The sequence below is a fragment of the Alosa pseudoharengus genome, unplaced genomic scaffold (genome assembly GCF_046254945.1).
Source record: "Alosa pseudoharengus isolate Yale_2024_CS ecotype anadromous, Long Island Sound unplaced genomic scaffold, YU_APseudo_1.1 YU_APseudo_1.1_scf_17, whole genome shotgun sequence".
Taxonomy (NCBI): Eukaryota; Metazoa; Chordata; class Actinopteri; order Clupeiformes; family Clupeidae; genus Alosa; species Alosa pseudoharengus.
The window spans coordinates 26,021,066-26,041,316 of NW_027468640.1; the positions used below are offsets into that span (position 1 = coordinate 26,021,066).

The following is a 20,251-nucleotide window of genomic DNA, read 5'->3' on the forward strand; positions in this document are numbered from 1 at the left end:
ATATAGGCCTAGAACTGTTGCACAAGAAAGGATTAGCAAAGTTAAACCTACGGCAACCCACAGGGTAATCGTCAGGAAAATTGTAAAATATGGAGCATAACGATAGGGTAGGATTCAAACCGAACCAGATCGGTGTGATACACAAGAACAATGGCTAATTATATCTAGACATGGATGTGTAACAAATGAATCTATAGGAAAACAAATTATTATTTGGAAACGTACTATATAATAGAAATACGTCCGAAAAGAGTCTATAAGGTTTGCGCAATCCCGCCCAACATTATGAGTCATACTGCACATGATGAGGGCGTTGCTTAGTATTTATATGACGTACCATTTGGCCTATGAGATCTCACAATGACTTTGTGACGACACTGATTGATTGGGAAGTGCTGCAATCAGAGATCTCCTGCGTGCCTTACCTTAAACTATATAGCACATTTCCGCTGCGCTACCATTCTTTGTGATAATGTCGGCAGAAGATAGGTGAGTGGCATTTCTTACCGGCATTTCGCTTTTCTTGCCTCAGTTTCTAGAATTTCTGCTATATAATATGGTGATTCAACGTATAAGTCATCATGTTGGATTTTGTTCTGACAGAATTGGCTGTAAAATATTTCCAATCTTTTTTAGTCTGAAATGTTCCGTTGGCTAACGATCTACGTTAACGTTAGCCAACTCAACGTGACTTCAGTTGCAACGTTAGGCCTCGCCTTGGTCCGATTGTCTTTGCTCAACAGACGTTTACATCCTTACAAAGAAACATATGTTATGTAATTTATTGTTATAACAGTATAATATCTGGGCGAGGATGGTATTTTTGCAAATGGATAAAGTAGATAAAAGGTGTGACGCACGGTGGTTTAGCCAACCTCGTGAGCCATTCGTGCCCGCTAACCCAACAGTTTGCTAACTTGCTAGCATGGCGTTCGTCATATGACGTTCTTTTTATCCTGCTTTGTATTGACAGCCAGTTGGTATATGATTTTATATTTGTAGTATGCATCATTATAACGGTACTTTCTGTCTTGGCGTGGAATGTTCTCAAAGTAGTCAATGTTACGCTAGATGACTGTCTACGGACTTAATTTAGCTAGGCTAGCTAACGGTAGCTAGTTAGCAGAATGGCGAGCACATGGTTGGCAGACCCGGCGAGACAATGGGCCCTCATTTTTGTCAAATGGTTATTAGGGCATGTAGCTATCGTTAGCAATGTAGATGCTTGGCGACCGAATTTAAGTGTGAACAGTCGATGGCATTTTTGGGCATATAAGTCACGGGTTTGTGTCCTACAATAACGTTAGCTATTTACGTGTCTGTGAAATTTCACATGTCCGCTAATTCGACGTAGTTTTTTCAGGCATTGGGCCTGGTGTCACGTTGTGAGATCAGACCGGCGTAGCAGAATTTACAGTTAATCCTTATATGCAGGATTTTTGGTAATGTGTCTTTTTGTTTGTTAATGCCCTTGATGTACATACGAAGTGACTTGTGTTCGTAAAGATGGCTAACTATAAAGTAGCTGACGTTAGTTGACTTTGTAACCATTGAATACTATTACTACCACCCATCATGGCTGTCGGTCTAAAAAATGGCGGCCTGCCTTGCAGGCGCTCGGTCTTTTTTAACAGGAAAAAATTGCCCGCCCCTATTCTACGTGTCGTAGTCAAAATGTGGCCCTCCATCTTGCATCCCTCCGTTAATTCACATTGTCGCTAGTTTTCTATCTAATCCTGGTGGAATAACGTTGATGTATCATTTTGATTAGTATCCGATAATGAAACCACAAGGAGCCTAATTTGTCGCCACACAGATAGTAGTACTGTGTGAATCAGGGAACCATTTCTGTAAATGTTTGCATTTCACTCGAACTGTCCCCATCTTGCTGTTTAAGTGAAGTTATGAATTTAATTGGAAGTACTTGTTCACGTTACCATATATAATGGGTTTATTTCTTCTTTATTTCAGACCTAGAGACAATGGCCCTGAAGGCATGGAGCCGGATGGTGTCATTGAGGTAATTGAAGATTGACTGGTTGAAATTGGTTAATTTGCTGCCAAATGTACCAGTCACTTCTGAAGATAAAGATATGGGCATACTGATTACATTTGTCAAGTCTAACTGAACTCTTTTCTCATACAGAGCAACTGGAAGGAAGTGGTGGACAGCTTTGATGACATGCACTTGCACGAGACTCTTCTCAGGGGAATCTATGCCTATGGTTTTGAGAAACCCTCTGCCATTCAACAGAGGGCCATCCTCCCTTGCATCAAGGGTAAGTGAGTTTGTTTTTTGTTTTGTGTTCATATAGAATGTCCACCTCACCCATACAGTCTTTACTTGATGAGCCTTTTTTAAGGCCCACCCCCATCATCTGGGCAAGGCAGTGTCTGTTGGTGTCACTGATTCCTATATCTGTTGGGGGAATAGTGAAGGATGCCCATTTTCATCCCAGCTCTCTCTATTTAGTGATTGTAAGACTGGTTCATGCTGTGGGCACAGATGTATTAAAACTTTGAAAGCGCCGACTCAAAACATGGAAGTGTTAGTTAAAAGATCCTGTGTCTGTCTTTGCAGGTTACGACGTCATTGCACAAGCTCAGTCCGGCACGGGCAAGACGGCGACCTTTGCCATTTCCATCCTGCAGCAGATCGACATTGAGCTGAAGGCCACTCAGGCCATGGTGCTGGCTCCCACCCGTGAGCTTGCACAGCAGGTGGGGACTGCTTTGCCATTGAGTTCGACAGTCTGGGTTGCTCTTCTGGCCTCTCCCACGAGGACTGGATGGTAAAAGCAATATGGTGCGATGCTTGATTGGTTGTGTGAACACCATGTTGCCTTTGCATGTTCAGATCGTTGGAGTCTGTTGTTGGGTTGAAGTGCACCTCCTGGCTTGTATAGATAAACCAATGACTGTGTATATATGCAGTTATTGAGCTAAACCCCTATCATCTGGGCAGGGTGGTGCCTTGGGTGGCACCAAGTCCTAAATCTGTTGGGGGGAGAGTGAAATCCATGTTCATCCCAGTCACCTCTGTGTAGTGAGCTATAGACTGGTTCATGCTATGGAAACAAATGCTTCTACAATGCTTCTGCACCTGCAGCTTGAACGGCCTTGCGCAGTTGTCGCATAAATGTAATTCTGAGTATTGCCCTGTTGTCATGAGCTTTAGTTTACTGTTAGACTGTTTATTTATTTATTTTTAGAAGAATGACTGCACCTCAATGAATGGTATTTCCATTTACATTCTTTATTGTCTCTACAGATTCAGAAAGTAATCCTGGCTCTTGGGGACTACATGGGGGCTTCTTGCCATGCCTGTATTGGAGGCACCAACGTGCGCAATGATGTCCAGAAACTTCAGGCTGATGTACCCCACATCGTAGTGGGAACTCCTGGTCGTGTATTTGACATGCTTAACCGCAGATACCTCTGTGAGTAGCCTGTTTTGTCCTCAAATGTGGGTGACTCGTTAAATCTTTTTTTATTATTGCTATATTTGACTACAATGATCCTTGCAGTCTTGATGCCTATAGCTTTGTCCTTTAATTACTTCTACTATTTAATATGTAGCCACTTAACATCAGAAATATAGTACAACTATAAAAGGTCTGTTTTATGATGAAAACCATGCGTGTCAACTGAACTTGGGGCTCTCTGCAGCTTTCGGTCTCCAGTCAGCGTACTGCTTACTGGTGTACTTGGGGCTGCAGGACTCTAAGGGCATGATCTGACTTAGAGCCTGAAAACAGCACCCCCTCCTGGTTGTAGCCATTAAGAACATGTTTCACCATAATCTGTTAAGACTTGTGAAGTCACAATGAGTAAGTTAGCTGAAAACCCTTTACGTTCAACTAAAACAGACAACCCAGCTATTTCTAAATGAAGTCATTGCTCTAATTGTAATGTTGCTTGCCTATTTCCAGCGGCCAAGTACATCAAGCAGTTTGCCCTGGATGAAGCTGATGAGATGTTGAGTCGAGGATTCAAGGACCAGATCTATGAAATTTTCCAGAAGCTGCCTTCTGACACCCAGGTCAGCTGCTCAACTCTTATGATTAGTCCGCATAGGGTTCAGTCATGAAGAGTTTGGCACAAACATAAAAAAAAAAACTTGTTTTACGGTGTATATTCAGTCTTAGTAAGTTGATCACCTCGATAGTATCAAAACATTGTAAAACTTCCTTGCCAGTTATTAAGTGTCCTGGAAACTTGTGCATGCCTCTATATGAACCCTATTTGATGTTTTTAGAAACACATTGACTTTGTCTCTTGGCTGAAGTCAAATACTGAATTCTCCTCTCTTCTGCACAGGTCATCCTGCTCTCAGCCACCATGCCCCAGGAGGTGCTGGAGGTGACCAGCAAGTTCATGCGTGAACCAGTCCGCATTCTGGTCAAGAAGGAAGAGCTGACCCTGGAGGGTATCCGGCAGTTCTACATCAATGTGGAGAAGGAGGTGCGTTACATTGGCGATTTTGATTCATGGCTGTTTTATGTACGGAATTTGTTCTAGAAGATGGCTAATCACCAAGAAAGTTCTGTTTAATGATGAAAACATGCGTGTCAACTGAACTTGGGCTTCTCTGTAGCTTTCGGTCTCCAGTCAGCGTACTGCTTACTGGTGTACTTGGGGCTGCAGGACTCTAAGGGCATGATCTGACTTAGAGCCTGAAAACAGCAACCCCTCCTGGTTGTAGCCAATAAGAACATGTTTCGCCATAATTTGTTAAGGCTTATGAAGTCACAATGTGCAAGTGTGTTTAATTTAATTAAATTAACGTGAAAGGTCTTCAGTGGGAAGCCCAACCCTTTCTAAACAACTAAGTGCGTCACTGCTCTTGGCAGGAGTGGAAGCTGGACACCCTCTGTGACCTTTACGAGACCCTGACCATCACTCAGGCTGTTATCTTTGTGAACACGCGCCGAAAGGTGGACTGGCTGACTGAGAAGATGCATGCCAGGGACTTCACTGTCTCTGCTCTGGTGAGTTTATTCTAGATGGCCATTTAAGAAGTTAAATTGATTGTAGTGTGAATTCCTACCCAAGGTCTCTGTTGTCGCTGCAATGTTGTTCCTCATTTTTGTAAGTCACTTAAGATATGCCAGCATATGCTAAATGTAAATTGTGTAATCTGATTTGAGGGCCCCCAACCCCCTATCTACTGGGCAAGGCCGTGTCTGTTAATGGCATGAAGTCCTATATCAGTTAGGGGAAGAGTAAACAAGCTCCATGTTCATCCCAGTCACCTCTGTCTGTGAGCAGTGTTCTGGTTCATGCTATGGACACAAGATGTCCCATTAAGTGGGTGGCGTCCTGGTTTATGGGGTGCTACATGGCCTGTCTTCATAGAAAGGTAATTAATAAAGTGTTTGTTTTTTCAGCACGGTGACATGGAGCAGAAGGAGAGAGATATAATCATGAAGGAGTTCCGTTCTGGCTCCAGTAGAGTTCTGATCACTACTGATCTGCTGGTAAGTGATATACTAAGGATATGAAGTGCTAAATTGAAAAGCCAGTCTAATGGAGGAAGTGTATGTGTTAACTAAATGACATAATGCTAAATATATTTGCAAGTACCATATGCCATGTACATTACTGCAAAGTCATTATGACTCCAATAGCACAATGAGAACTGTCAGATGAAAAAGCAGCGGGTCAATAAAAGGGATAGTGTAGATAGGATATGTATTAGCATGGTAATATATATTTTTATTGCACTTATGTGGCCAAAGTTCCCTCTCCCTCCGGCGTGTGAAGTGCTGTCATGGGAACGATGTTCTTTGGTAGAGAAACGCAACTGCTCTCCACAGTGACTGGGCCACAGCGTCCCTCATCACAACTTAATAGCAGCTGACATTTCCAATAGACGTGGGAGGAATGATTATATTACAATGCCTGAGTTACTGCAGGATAGCCTACAGTAATACATACTGTGAATCAGGCAATATATTACAATGGATTAGGGCTGTGTTAATTAATGACTGGTCTGTCTCTACTCCTAGGCTCGAGGCATTGATGTACAGCAGGTATCTCTGGTCATTAACTATGACCTTCCCACCAATAGGGAGAACTACATCCACAGGTGAGTTAATGCTGAGGCCATTAATATGTTTATCCCTTTTCAATAGAAGCACAACTTCCGAAATGAAATCTGCATCATCAAAAGTGAATTTGGATCTTTTTGTTTAATTGTGATTTCTGCATCCTTTTGTCTACCTCAGGATTGGCCGAGGTGGCCGTTTTGGCAGGAAGGGTGTGGCCATCAACATGGTGACCGAGGATGACAAGCGCGCTCTGCGAGACATTGAAACCTTCTACAACACCACTGTGGAGGAGATGCCCATGAATGTGGCCGACTTGATCTAGACCGACCCAGCCCCAAGCCCCTTCACTTTTTCCTTTACTGCTCTACCCCCAGATGATCCCTACCCAATGTTTGAAGTTTTGCCCATCACCGCCCCCACCCACCCCCTCATATATATATTTCTTTTTTGTTTTGTTTTGCTCATGAATGGCTGGACACATCTCCCATGTTTGTATGGGGGCGGGTTCAACTTGTAGCATAAACTCATCTCCACAGTATTTCAGAAGATTTGAAATCTCGGACTGAAATGACTCACTTGCCACTCAAACATATCCCCCCCCACCTGTCCTCCAACATGATGGTGTACAAATGCTGACTTGCTGTCTTTTTAATTCCATGTGGATCTGACTACTTGTAACATTCATATTTTAAAGGTGTTTGTATTTTAACGATATTTGAAAGGGTGGTCCTCTGTGCACACATTACATGTAGAATTTGAGGTGGGAGGTACTGTACTAACCATTAAGGAATAAATTCCTAAAAGGAGTTGCAAGGTGAGTGTTTGAGGTGATTGTTTCTCTTAGGGTCAGAGTAGTTATATATACGGACTGCTTATTTTGTGTCAAGAGGCTGAGAAATCCTTGACCAAAGTAACAGTCCAGTATTCCACATAGCAGATTAAAGTTTAGTATGTCATATTTGCCTCTTGATGGAGGATGGGGTGAGCAGTTTCAATAAATGTATTGAACAAGTAATCATGAGAAACCTTGTGGACGAACTTTCTACTGTCCATATATTGTTTACTTTATGTTGTATAGTTCCCTTCCACCCTTACCCAGAGATGCAGGTTGCTGATGGCATTATGGTGAAGCTAGAGGGACTGATTTTGTCATGGCGCCACAGGTTCTGGGAGCATGACTGGTCTATTGAGTTGCATATGTACTGGGGAATGTCACTTCTGTAACCTACCTCACCAAGATATGTTGGAGGGGTTTTGATGTAAGGACCAAAATTAAAATGACTGAGTATATTAGAGATTATAACATTACATTTTTCTTTCATGGTTTGAAAATTCTTGTCTCTTAAAGGGTGGGTCTCTGGGGGCACTAAAGGATATGGGGTTTACATGGTCACTATTTTTTAAATGAATTTATTAAAATGTGATGGATTTGTTAACCTTTTTGAGACAGAAGCCATGTGTTAAAGGTTTTTCTACATTGGGTTCTGTATAGTATTTATTTTAATGGTCTTCAATAAAAGGTATTCTTTTTAACCAAGTAAACCTAACTTTTGCTGTTTTCAATTGATAGCTTCATATTGGCCACTACTCAATTTAGCCACAAGGTGGCGATAGTGAAGCTAAAAAAAAGCACATGTGCCTCAAAGTGTTCAAATAACTGCCCCTTAGCCCAACCCTCCTTTGTGTAATGGTTTGTTTAGAAATGGTGAGGGAGTTTCTTAATCACCAGTGAGCAAGCATGTTGGTGGCTCCGGTGAAATTTCATAAAACTGGTTTCACTCCAGAAGGTGTGGCAGGGTTTAACCATGGGAACTTTGGAATTGTCCAGCAGAGCCTTTATGTGATGGGTCAGATCAAGTCAAGAGGAAGCTCAGAAAACCTGTTCCAGACCAAGTTGCCTTCAGGACAGAAAAATAATCACAGCCATGGTATTGGGAATTCTGCTGTATTTAGAACTTGCACTAACTGCATGCATGACAATATGTCATGAGAAGATTTGGCTTCACATTGATGACCCACGCCGATGCCAGCTAGTGGACGCAATATTAAGGCATAATAGTTTAAATCCTACTTTTATGCATCATGTTCCATTAACAACACAGAGTATTCTGTTTTGCCAAAAACAGACAGCTGGTGTTGTAAGGCTACTTGCACGTCATACATTTTTAGTCTCAGTTTTTCTTTTCCTGTTTCTGTTGGTCATCCATGGAACACACCCCACTGTAATGGAGGGGTCTATCAGTAACGCTGGAGACTGTTCATATTAGAACACCTAGAGCTGCCAATCAAAATGATCCCCTTGAACCTTCAAGACATGCTGGTGTGAGTATTGTGAGTACAATTTCACAAAACTACTGTTGCCTTTATTACACCAAATAAACCACTGATGTGGAATCAAGTTTAGCTTCATTACATCAACTTACTAGAACTCACCAGTTGTGTCAAGTTCCAGTTTAAAGTATTGAGGTCTACTTTTTATGTGTTTCTTGGTCATTAGTGTAACAAGCTGTCCAAGAAAGAACTATCTTGTTACATGCTCTTTATGTGTTAAGTGTTCACTTTTATACGTTTTTTTAAGCACATCTCATCAAATTGACTCCCCATGTTTGAAATTGTGCTTTCTTTCATGGGTGCCCCTGTATTATTGAGTTCTTTGTTTAAAATGCTGCCAACTGTGTTTCTCCTGGAACTTTAAGCGCAATGAAATTCATATAACTATCGTCTTTGTGGTGTCTTCTTTCCTATTCCATATTTGCTACTTACCTTTGTGTATATATATATATATATATATATATATATATACAAAATACACTGGCTGGGATTTATATACATTTAAACACATTACAATTAGGCGAATTAGATAGATAGATAGATAGATACTTTATTAATCCCCAGGGGAAATTCAAGGTCACAGTAGCATACAGACAACACACACACACACACATTCCCTAACAGCAAAAAGTAATTAAAAGTATATAATATAAAAAACACAACTAAGCAATAAGGACAGTAGAAGATAAATATATACTTAATACTATATACTAAAATACAAATTATACTAAATAACACTTAATCTAAATCAATTCTAAAAAAACAGTATCCACATAGTGGGTGATTAATCAAACAAGATACGCTTGCAATGACTGAGGCAGGGACTGAGCCTGTGATTCTCTGTGCATAATGTAAGGTAAGGTAAGGTGCTCTGTGTGAATGAGTGTCATGGTGATGGTGCAAATGAGTAAGTCAAACAGTGCAACAGTGCAAGAATAAAGTCTATATATCTATATATATATATATATATAACTATATTAAGGAAGGTATAAGTGTGGTCACAGTTTGGCTGTGGCATGGAGGGAGGGGTTGTGCATATGTGCTAATATAGCACGCAAACAGTGAGGCAGAAGACAGTGGTAAAAAGTGGCTAGTGGACAGACAGTTCAAGACAATGTTCAATGTTGTTATGGAAACAGCATAAGCAAACTTTGTCAGTGATATCACATTTTCACAAAATTCTACTCCCATCATCTCAGTGTTTTGAGTCTAAAATTGGTTGCGTCATTTTGATTGAAATCTATCAGTAATCACAGCTATTTGTGATGCTGTGTAGGCTACCGTGTCATTGTCTTTTGTATGCCATTCTTCTCGTTGTCTCGTATCATTAGTCCACCCCACCCTCACTCCCTCAGGCCTCCCATGGAATCAAAACAGCTCTTTAACCACTTCCCCTCTCCGACTGTATACCTTATCAGACATATTTTGATTATTCTTGTTCAGTGTAGGTGGCCCATCCACCACTTTCTCTCGGTGCGTAACCCCCGCCATCACCTCCCTCTCCCCCCTGCTGACTGCACGATTGTGGGCTGGGGGATTATGCGAGTGGGAGGCTCGTAAAGGGCCTGCCAAGGTCTTTCTGGCCGGTGACGGATGGCAGGGAGACTGAAGGCAACATTTACATGAGAACAGGGAGAATAGAGGGCCATTCAATGGGCCTGTCAGAGCACTGAAGAACTACCCCAGCTCCCTCCCTCTTTCCATCCCTCTCTCCCCTCTCACTTTCTCCCAACAGCCTCTTTTCCTTTATCTTCTCTCGCCTCTCTCTCTCTCCCAACTTTTCTGTCCGTCCGTCCCGCTTTTCTTCTACCTCCTCCAATCGGTTTCTCTCTGTCTTCTAATATCATCCCGTTTAGTTTTGAGGCATTCACATCTCTTCTCTCTGTCAATAGACTTGTATCCTCCGCCTGATTTCTTTTCCACCTTGGAAGTAAAAGGCAGTTTCTGGCTGGAGTGCCTCAAAAGTAAGGAAAATGAACACGGTCCATGAGAAATTGAACTTGTGCAGGCCACATTTCTCTGTTTGTCTCAAGGCCCAGTGTATACATTGCTTTGTCACAATGAATGAACGACATTTTAACAATACAATTCAATTGTATAGTTTAAAATGGCTAGGTATGGTATGACAAAAATATAACTCTGGCCTTGTGTTGTAGGCCAGAGAGAGATGCAAATACAATGTTGTGAAAACTGTGTGGCATTCAACACTGTCCAACACCACTCACCCCCTCGGCATTACACTCCTGTTGAGATGACCTATTGTCATTGAAAAAAGGTGCATCTAATTTGCCCCCAAATGCTAACATCTGATCACAGGTTTGGGGTCACAAAATAAGTCAATACTGTCTCTGCATGTGTCTCCAGGGCAGGTGACGACAAACATCAGTGCTGGGATTGCCCGTTAGCACCTGTTGATGGGCACACATTTAGCAGTAGGACACTGGCTCCTGTGCTGGAAGTGTGAATGCATAATGAGCCAACCTGTGAAACTAATGACACCAAAGAAACTAATGAAATCTTGTGCACTGCGCCAAGTTCACGGCAGGAATTTTATCGTTTTTGTAGTGACATGACGTAGGTTTCCCAATGTATTGTGAAAGATTTCTTGAAAACCAGGATGTTTCGGTTTGGTCGGAATGTTCATCAACAGGTATTCACTGGGTGAAATGTTTTTAGCCTTATACTGTTAAAGCTCTTTTTATGTCCAGATGAGCTCTATGCATGGCTAGATGAACTTTTGGTAGATTCAAGTCATTGGTATACTTTTGAATATATTGGGAACGTATACATGCTATTTGGATGACACACAAGCCATTTTAATGATTTGCCTTTTGTGTATGGCTAATAGAGCATCTTTTTCTCACAGAGGATGACTCAGACAATGGCACTGCCTAGTGACGAGAGATATACTAAATATATAAAATGTGAATCTAATGTATACTTGTGGTCTGCTCTCATTAATGTTGTTGCATACCAATATAAACTAATGTTGTCACTGTTTTGTTCTTTGCTGTTCTAATTGTATGCTTTTTAAACACTTTTTTTAATTCACTTGAATAAAAGTGTATTTTGATAAATAAACTTCATCATAAATATACGAAACAAAAGTGGCATGCAAGAGACTTAAAAGTTCACTACCGCTGTTGATGTTTTTTAATCTTGTACAGGGATTAAACACTGAATAGAAAAGTTTATTTGGGAAGGGTAGAAGCAGAGCTGTATGGTGTGCTTTTTTGTGCATGGTGGCATGAAAACCTTGTTGTAACTTGCTTTGGACCTTGATTTTTGAAGCACTTAAAAACAGGATTTACACTTACAAAGACTAGTCAAGGAAATGGGTGGGTGTCGCATTAAAGTTTGCAGTGCATTAGTGTGTGTGTGTGTGTGTGTGTGTGTGTGTGTGTGTGTGTGTTTGTGTGTGTGTGTGTGTGCATGTATTTGCTTCTGAGTGTGAGTGTTTACAGGTTGCGTGCAAGCAGTTGGTTGAGAGAGCTGCATGTCTTCCTGTGAGTATTTAAAACAGTTTGAAGTTTCTTAGCTCTCATGTTGAAAATAAAAGGATTTTCCAAAAGAGAATCAATCAGAGAAAGAGAGACACAGATGAGGGGGAGAGGGGGAGGGGTGGTGGAGGAAGACCGCACTGAGAAAAGGGGGGTGGGGGTAGAGACAGGGGTTGGAAAAGATTCCAAAAAGGGTTGTCTTGGAAACGGAAATGGGAGAGTGGAGCTCCACAATTCTCAGTTTGATTGGTGTCAGAGCCTAACTGTCAGTCATGAACTAAAACGCTCCTTTAGCCTGAACACCTGCACCCCACACAAAGTCTCCATATACGCGCACACACACACACACACACACACACAGACTCTCTCTCTCTCTTCCCTCTCTATCTCTCTCTCCCTCTCTCTCTCTTTCTCTCTCACACACAAACACATTTCACATCACATAAGCTATCACATTCTGTCATTGGCCTGCTTGTGGATGCATATAGATGTAGCCTGTCACTATGACACTTATGAAGTCAACACTGGTGGAGGGAACACTGTTTGCAGTAGCTAATCTGAGAAAGACAAGAGGAAATCATATTAAACAACTGCAACAACAACAGTTACAGTCAAAATCACGCACTGATCTCATCTTCAGGTAGTCTGTAACCTGACACAGCATGGCACCATGAGGATGTTGGGCAACTGATGAATGAGTTGACTGACACCGAAAAATTAATACATATGATCACTAATACCCTATGCGGGCATTGACTTGTTATGATACACTGATTGTGCTTGGAAATATGATGGTGGTCGAAATTTAGGATGAACATCACCCAAATAAATAGCTTAATCTAGAGGGAATGTTATCTTATTTCACTGTTCAGTAAAATAAAGACCATTTTAGTCTGTCTTTCTGCCTCTTTAAATATGGGACTTATTGATGAACCATGGATAATCAACTGCCAAGTCTTGGCATTTTTAAACCTCCTTTGGAAACTTGATGGAACAGACACAGTACAATAATTGTCTCAGGACCTGACACATTAAGACTTCACAAATACTTCTCCACAGCCATATTCAAGACAAATGCTGTAGGCCTACAGCCTCATTTCTCCTACCAGGTTATTAGCCATTTCCAATTTTACGTATTCATTATTTTAACAGAAAAGACATTTGCACGAGGCAATACTTTTAATCTAAATTATTTTAATGTTTTAATAACCTCGTTTAATTATAACAACCTAACTTTTTTTTAAACAAGTTTCATATGTTCTTATTAATGCTTTGAAAAGGCAAACACGTTTTTACAGACGGGCTCTCTTTAAAAGGCTTGGCTACATTTATTACCATGCCAAACGCTGCAACCGTATGCCACACCCCTGTATAGTTATGTAAATGACAGAGTGGAGGATTGGTCCGGCGTGGAATACAATTATTACTAAGGACCACATGAGTGAAAGGGGGAACTTTTTTGTATTACCTCAGTTCTTTGGCGGAGTGAATCGGTGTTCAACAAGTGTCTGAGTTCTCTAAGAATCACACTTTCTCAAAGACTATTTGTTTACTTTACTGTGTAAACAGTTTGCTTACTCCTCATTGAAACCTTGACGTCGCTGACAAAAGGTAATGAAATTTTTTACACGCGCGTGACTTTAATTACTACGACTATTATTCTGCGTAAATCAGCATTCGTATTCTAGGCGGTAATTTGTTTTATTTGAACAGGCAAACCCGGCTGCAGGCGACAGAGGCTTCACCTGCGCGGGTTTGTTTGACCTTATCATCAAGTATCTTAACTGGTGTTCAAGAACATTCACCTTTGTTTAATCTGGAACTAAATAGGCATACGTTTCGAAATGTATAGTTTGATGGAGCATGAGTTGAAAACTTCTGGACACCCGCAGTCGCACCACAACGGCCAGGGCATGTCCCCTATGGCTGGAAACACTCATACAGGGTCCAAAAACGCTTGTCCACCCGGTGGAGACCCTATGGATAAGGTCAAAAGACCTATGAACGCTTTTATGGTGTGGTCGCGGGGTCAGCGGCGCAAGATGGCACAGGAGAACCCCAAGATGCACAATTCGGAAATCAGCAAACGCTTGGGAGCTGAGTGGAAGTTGCTCACGGACGCCGAAAAGAGGCCATTCATTGATGAGGCCAAGCGTCTCCGTGCAGTCCATATGAAGGACTATCCCGACTACAAGTACAAGCCACGTCGTAAAACCAAGCCTCTGCTTAAGAAGGATAACCAGATTGGCAAATATCCATTGTCAGCCGGCAACCTGCTGGCAGCTGCGGCAGCCCAGGGATCAGGTGGAAGCCCGAGAATGGACAGTTATGGCTGGGGACCCGCGGGGGGTTATGCGGGCATGCAGGGAGAGGCACTTGGTTATCCACAGCAACTTCATCGCTACGATTTATCAGCCCTGCAATACCCGTCCTCTATGGCAGCCGCTCAAAACTACATGAATGGCGTTAATTCTTACAGGTGAGTGATCTTATTTTAACTTAAGTTGATTTTGGAGTGGTGAGAGAAGCCCTTAAAGAACGTGAAAAAACATTGCTGATTCAGTTACAAAGTGATTGACATTGAGAGAGGCCCACAGCTGTGGTTGATAAACAAGGCCCTAAATTCAGGGCTTTTTTATCATGACTATAGTGCACAATTTGTGAACTGGTACTGTATTTTTGAAATAAATTTCTTTATGTTTTCCCTGCTGAGCTCATGAAAAATTGACTACATTTATACAAGCCCCCAAAAAATAAATTTAGAAATCTTAAGAGCTGAACAAATGAGCAGACTCTTCTTTCATGTCCCACATTTAAAGTCAATGACGACACCAATGGCATTTAGACATAATTTCTATACTTAATGACCACTTTTCTGATCTTTTCTGACAGCTCCATGCCCTACAGTAACAGCCCCCAGCAAGGGAGTCCGGTGATGTCCATGGTGAAACCAGAGCCCATTGCTCATTCTCCAACCGGAGCCCCAAACCACCACCGTGGCCCTCTCCAGGGGGACCTGAGAGACATGATTAGCATGTACATCCCCAGTGGCGACACAAGTGACCCTAATGCCCAGAGAGGCTACTCCAGTGTACAGCAGCACTATCTTGGGGGAACTGTGCCACTCACTCATATCTAACGAACACTGCAAAGAGAAGACATGTCCACAGGACACCTTCCGGAGGCCAGGTCCGCACTCCCCGTCTTCCAATCACAAAGACCACCCGCCTCCTTATTAACAACGCTAGTGAACAGTGACTGAGATGGGCTAAAGAGCTACCTCCTCTCTCTCCAGTCTATGGTTTGTTCTTCACGCTGCTGTTGGTGTCCAGTCATGTGTTGTGGACTGGCCCTCTCTGAGTCCCACTGTTTTAAGAATGCTGCTTGGTGATACTCTCTTGAAGTCTTGCCATGTATGAAGGTCTGGTTTACATAATGTTTTTATGTGATTTTATAAGTGTGTGTGTGTGTGTGTGTGTGTGTGTCTTTGTTTGTGTGTGTGAGAAAGAGAGAGACAGACAGAGGGAGAGTGCATGTGTACCATGCTCCTTTTAAATACACATACACAATTTCCTTTTTACGTAGTTTAAAAATCTTGAAACTTCACAATGTACCCTTGTACGTTCTGGCAACGCAAATGGTTGTTTGTACAGATCAAGGTAGATTGTCCCATAAACATGTTGGCACAAATGTCTTTTAAATGACATTTAAGACCTTGATTAACCAGAGATCTGATGCGCCGTAATCGATCAAATTGACCACATGGACACTGAAAGTTTGGTCTGAAGTTAGTGTCATTCAAATAAAGTCTGTAATTTGTATTTTTTTTCAAGGCATTTAGGAAGAGACCCGCAATATAATCACCTGAAGCCTTTCTTATTGTTCACTACATTGAACTGCTGATATTCGGTGAGATTATTGAAAAGTTATTTTAATTTTAACATGTGACCAGAATTATCTACTCTGGTTTTGTTTTGAAAATGTGCATGCTCAGATCTGTATAGCACTACAGTGGAATCCTATGGGTTTCTTTAGTGGACACTGGCATATCTTCCCAAGACACTGTGATCACTCCAAATAGACTTGCCATGGTGTTTCCCCGTAAATGTTTGTGGTGTGCCTTTTTTTTTTTTTTTTTTTTTTTTAACTACTGGCCACATTTGTAAACAAAGAGTGCTTAGATTTTTACTGTTGCATTCTTTTGCACATTGTGTATCTTTTGTAAAGTGAGTTGTGATTCAACATATTGTCTTGTCCTCTTATTTCACACGGAAGCTGTAAATGTGAGTGCAGACGCTGAAGTGTTGATTCTCTAATAGTTTTAAAATGTACCCAGCTCAAATTGAACCGTAAACTAGTAATGAGGTTCTCACTCCATCAACAAGTCAACTTTAGCTACACAGTTGTTTTAGTGAGTAGGCTACCGCTCTGTTGAGGGGATCAGCTGTTAATGTGCATCGAACCTGGGAAGAGTCATCAAAATAAAATGCGTTGACGCACACGTCTTCAGATTTGAAATTGAAATCTGATAGTTTTGCAGTGGACTGTAACTCAATCTCACTTGCCATTTAAAATGTGTTTCCTAATGAGTTTCTCTTAATGTTGTACTTTATGTTGACCTGATCCAGAAAAAGGAGACTGTTTACATTTGCAGCCTAAGTGTGCACTGTGCAACTTTTTATGGTATAACTTTCTTTATTTTTTAAATATTTTAATAATCTTTCATGTAAATACAATGAGAGTTTAGTCTCACACCTGTGTACAGTTTGAAGCCCTCTGTTTCAATGATGCCTGCTATTTTTTTGTGAAGAGAAATGTTTAGTTTGAATAGAGGGTTACACCACAAAAATGTTAATAAAAAAAATTAAAAGCAAGAAAGTGTTGTTGTGAAGAAGCCTGTTTGGATAGTGAATCATTCAGACAATAGGCCTGGCCTACCATTCTCTGAGGCTTCAAATATAAGCCTAACTTGTGTGCACATTCTACAGAAATTAATTCATTTGCAAGCCCTGAACGTTTCTGAAGCAATAATGTTGCTGTAGACTAGGACATTCACAAAAAGACATAGGCCATACAACTTAAGTTATTTCCGAATGGCCTACTGAATAACACCAAGGGTGAAGATGGTATTGCCTGACTGATGTGCATAGCCGGTCTCAGACTTGTCTAGGCCTAGTCCACCATAAGAAACTCGTGGCCTAGGTAGGCTATATTAGGGAGTTTCAGATGAGCATCTAGAAATTGCCTAGGCCTATGAGGTTAACATGATGTCTTGAGAGAAGCAACGGAATTTTGCAGAATGGTTTTTTGGACAGGCCTAATCATTAACTTTCTTCTCCACTTCTCTTTTAAATTCAACTCCACCTCTTCTCCTTACAGAAAGCGGGTGGCTGGCCCAGCCGTAATTGGCCGTTTCGGAGACACATTGTCCGTTGCTTTTGAGCTCGCAGGTGCACATAGTAAAGCTGCTGAGTGCTCCGCGCCTCCCCCGGAGTGCTTTGTTCCCTTTCTCTCGCTCCCCCGTCGCGCAGAAAATTAGCGTTGCATTCGGGTGCCTCGACTCTCTCTCTCTCTATCCCGGGCTTAACCCTTTCACCACCCGTTGTCATTCTCATGGAAATGCCGAAGTTCGCACCGGCTAATCGGAGGCCAAGAGGAGGGGACGGGACTGGGAAGAGATGGCTGTTTGACTAGTAGTCAGCACTAAGATCCTATAACATTAGGCTTGTGTGTTTCCGCCAACAATGCATCAGTAGTAGGCTAGTCTAGAATTCCCCAATGAGTTCTATCTATCCCAGAACCATAGATCTCTTTCTATGGCTCTGATAGGTCAAATATCCCACTCGCTCAACTAGACCTAGCCTACCTCAGTTTTCTAATGTAGGCTAGTCCACAACTACCAGAGTGTAGGCTAGGCGTACACTATATATTTGTTGCTATGGTGTTCAGTAGCTTATGTCTACTTTTGAGCTTTTTGCCCAAATGGTTGGGGTTGTGGTGGAAGTAGATAGTGAGGCCAAAATGGGGTGAGCGGCTGGGTGGGGGCAGCTGATGAATTTTCTGGGGGCATACATGAAATCTCTTAGCAACAAGCTGTGAGGCTTCAACAAGTGGTTACCATGGTTTCTGGGAGCTGGGGTAAACAAGTGAGCTGAAGATGTAAGTTGTCCTGGGAATCTAGGCACTTAAAAAAAACATGGCCTACACATGTGGTGCTGTCTTAAAGTAAAACAAAATAGAGATGAAAATTAGACATTTTATTCTGTGGGGGGTGGGAAACTTGGACCTCCAAAGAACTTTTTTTTACTTTGCACAAGGAAATTCAACATCAAAGGTAACCATGGAAACTGATTCTTATTTACCTGCATTCCAAAGTATACCTGGAACCACTCCTCTTTTGCACGCAGAGCAAAAGCTGTAGTTGCTCAACACCTGACAAGCCTATGTTGGCCTAGGTGGATGAATAAAGACACAAACACGCACACACACGGTGGAGATTTTCTGGGGGAAGCTCGGAAAAGTTACACAAATCATTTAACATTTTCTGTAAAGTTTATTGGCTATAGGGTACAGTTATTTACTTTATATTTATATATAAAAAACAGGGTAAACTGTGTCTGCACTCTAGCCAGCAAGTCCTCAGCCTGTAAAGCAACTGCATTTCTCACTTGCACAATTCGTTGACAGACCTGCCTGAAAGGTTGTTTGCACACAGTTGAGCGAGTGGGCGTCCGCCACGGTTGGGTGAAATGCCACCAAGTGCTGCATACTTACTCACCACCTCACACGACATAGCCGATGGAAGCCAGTCACGCAACAGTCGGCCTGCCCTTTTTCTGGGTAGAGATTAGCTCGATATGGAAGGATGTTTTGTCTGACACCAGCACTGCAAATATGGGCAACGTATTCTATTGTAATTAATACATTGACAGAGGCTAGACCTATAACACCTGCCACCATATTATCCACTATCCACTAATGGGTTTTTCCTCTCCCAGGCACCACCAAAACACCATGCACTATGGTTGTCTTTACATGGTCAGTGTATAAGTAAAAAAAACTTTTTTTTGCAAGGAGAGTGAAATGGGCTACATAAAACGTGTTTGTTTTTCAGGCAGGCAGAGAAGACTCCAACATAAAACATACACTGAAAAGAAGAGAAACAACTGGATGAGAACAACAAGGAAAGGTATAGCCAGGTGGTATGTTTTCTCCGTGAGAGGGAAGTCGCCGTCATGTTTTTCAACAGATCATTGATTGAGTAGCATCACTCCACTGACTGATCCATCCTGATAGTCTTTTTTTAACTGCAGGAGGGAAGCAGTGTCGTTTCATCTGAATTTGTATGTGGTGAATTTCCAACGGTGACTACACATTAGTCATGATAAGCTGAGATTCCTGGGCTCACGCTAGTCACAGGTACATAATAACAGGACTTCAAAGACCTGGCTTTCTGCCATGTAGACAATCACAGTATAATCTAGTATACTGTCTGCAAGATGACATACTTCTATCATCATGTAAAAGGAAATAACTCATATAATTACTTCAGTTAAGAAAACAAGAATCTTCCTGACAAGAGCATTTGTGTCTGTAGGTCTTAGCTTATAATATAAACCGATAGCCACTTTTACTAAGACATTATGGGCGTACTTTTAAGTATAATAGAAAAGCCCACCTTTGTGTCCAGTCACAATCAGCTATGATGGATATGTGTACATTACAGAGAGGTTAATGCCTCTAGAAGAGGGACTGTTTGCTTAGCAGTGAGTGAGTTTGTGACATGCAGACTATAGACTATAATTAATGAGCTCGACACACCCTGTGCTCGACTGGTTCAAAAAAAGAAAGAAAAGAAACAAACCCTACTGGGTGGAGTAGGGGTCAGGCTAATGTAGACGTCAGAGAAAGTTGGAGAAGTAATTATATTTCTACACTATAGTCTTTTGAGTCATGGTGTCTTTTTTTCCCTATCAAAAATGATAATTGAATGCCAATACTTACAACACACTGGACATTTCGTGATCAAACACTGAAGTTATCAGCAGTCAGTCACCTTCATCTCACACCCCCATTTGGGTGGGGCAACAGCAGGTTCCGGTGATGCACAGATAGTAGAGGGAAACGCACGTTCTGGTAAAAGGAAGAGAAGAACCCTGGCCCACACACTGAAGAGATATGGACATCTGTACTGATCTGAATCTGTACAGATTGCGGTGTTGAACCAACCTATATTTGATAGACAGACCTCCCAAGAAGAACTCCACAGGTGGTTAGGCAGAATGCATGAACATGACGACCTCTCCCCCATCATCTGATATCTCTGGATATTTCATGAGCCGCTCTACTCTTCGTGATCGTTTGCCC

The 20,251-nt window shown here is 41.8% G+C and overlaps 2 protein-coding genes and 3 non-coding genes across 5 annotated transcripts; all 5 read left to right on the forward strand.

Moving 5' to 3' along the window:
• Positions 1–443: 443 nt before the first annotated feature.
• eif4a1a (eukaryotic translation initiation factor 4A1A) lies at positions 444–7,595 on the forward strand. Its single transcript, XM_076289105.1, has 11 exons — positions 444–489; positions 1,972–2,020; positions 2,147–2,279; positions 2,582–2,721; positions 3,272–3,440; positions 3,933–4,042; positions 4,321–4,464; positions 4,854–4,991; positions 5,391–5,480; positions 6,012–6,091; positions 6,231–7,595. Exons 1-11 carry the CDS (start codon positions 473–475, stop codon positions 6,373–6,375), a joined length of 1,215 nt encoding a protein of 404 aa, XP_076145220.1. The 5' UTR covers positions 444–472; the 3' UTR covers positions 6,376–7,595.
• Positions 3,620–3,756, forward strand: LOC143128298 (small nucleolar RNA SNORD10). The gene has a single exon (XR_012987947.1). It is a non-coding gene; the product is annotated as a small nucleolar RNA SNORD10 (small nucleolar RNA).
• LOC143128299 (small nucleolar RNA SNORD10) lies at positions 4,549–4,684 on the forward strand. The gene has a single exon (XR_012987948.1). It is a non-coding gene; the product is annotated as a small nucleolar RNA SNORD10 (small nucleolar RNA).
• On the forward strand, positions 5,159–5,299 carry LOC143128295 (small nucleolar RNA SNORA48). The gene has a single exon (XR_012987945.1). It is a non-coding gene; the product is annotated as a small nucleolar RNA SNORA48 (small nucleolar RNA).
• Positions 7,596–13,314: 5,719 nt separating the features above from the next.
• Positions 13,315–16,778, forward strand: sox19b (SRY-box transcription factor 19b). Its single transcript, XM_076289106.1, has 2 exons — positions 13,315–14,363; positions 14,777–16,778. Exons 1-2 carry the CDS (start codon positions 13,729–13,731, stop codon positions 15,021–15,023), a joined length of 882 nt encoding a protein of 293 aa, XP_076145221.1. The 5' UTR covers positions 13,315–13,728; the 3' UTR covers positions 15,024–16,778.
• Positions 16,779–20,251: the final 3,473 nt, after the last annotated feature.

Bases quoted from the DNA above. Each gene is read 5' to 3' on its own strand.
- eif4a1a (XM_076289105.1), top strand. The intron at 4,043-4,320 runs GTCAGCTGCTCA...TCTTCTGCACAG, and splicing joins AGCTGCCTTCTGACACCCAG to GTCATCCTGCTCTCAGCCAC. The intron at 5,481-6,011 runs GTAAGTGATATA...CTCTACTCCTAG, and splicing joins TGATCACTACTGATCTGCTG to GCTCGAGGCATTGATGTACA.
- sox19b (XM_076289106.1), top strand. From the start codon at position 13,729: ATGTATAGTTTGATGGAGCATGAGTTGAAAACTTCTGGACACCCGCAG. The intron at 14,364-14,776 runs GTGAGTGATCTT...CTTTTCTGACAG, and splicing joins AATGGCGTTAATTCTTACAG to CTCCATGCCCTACAGTAACA.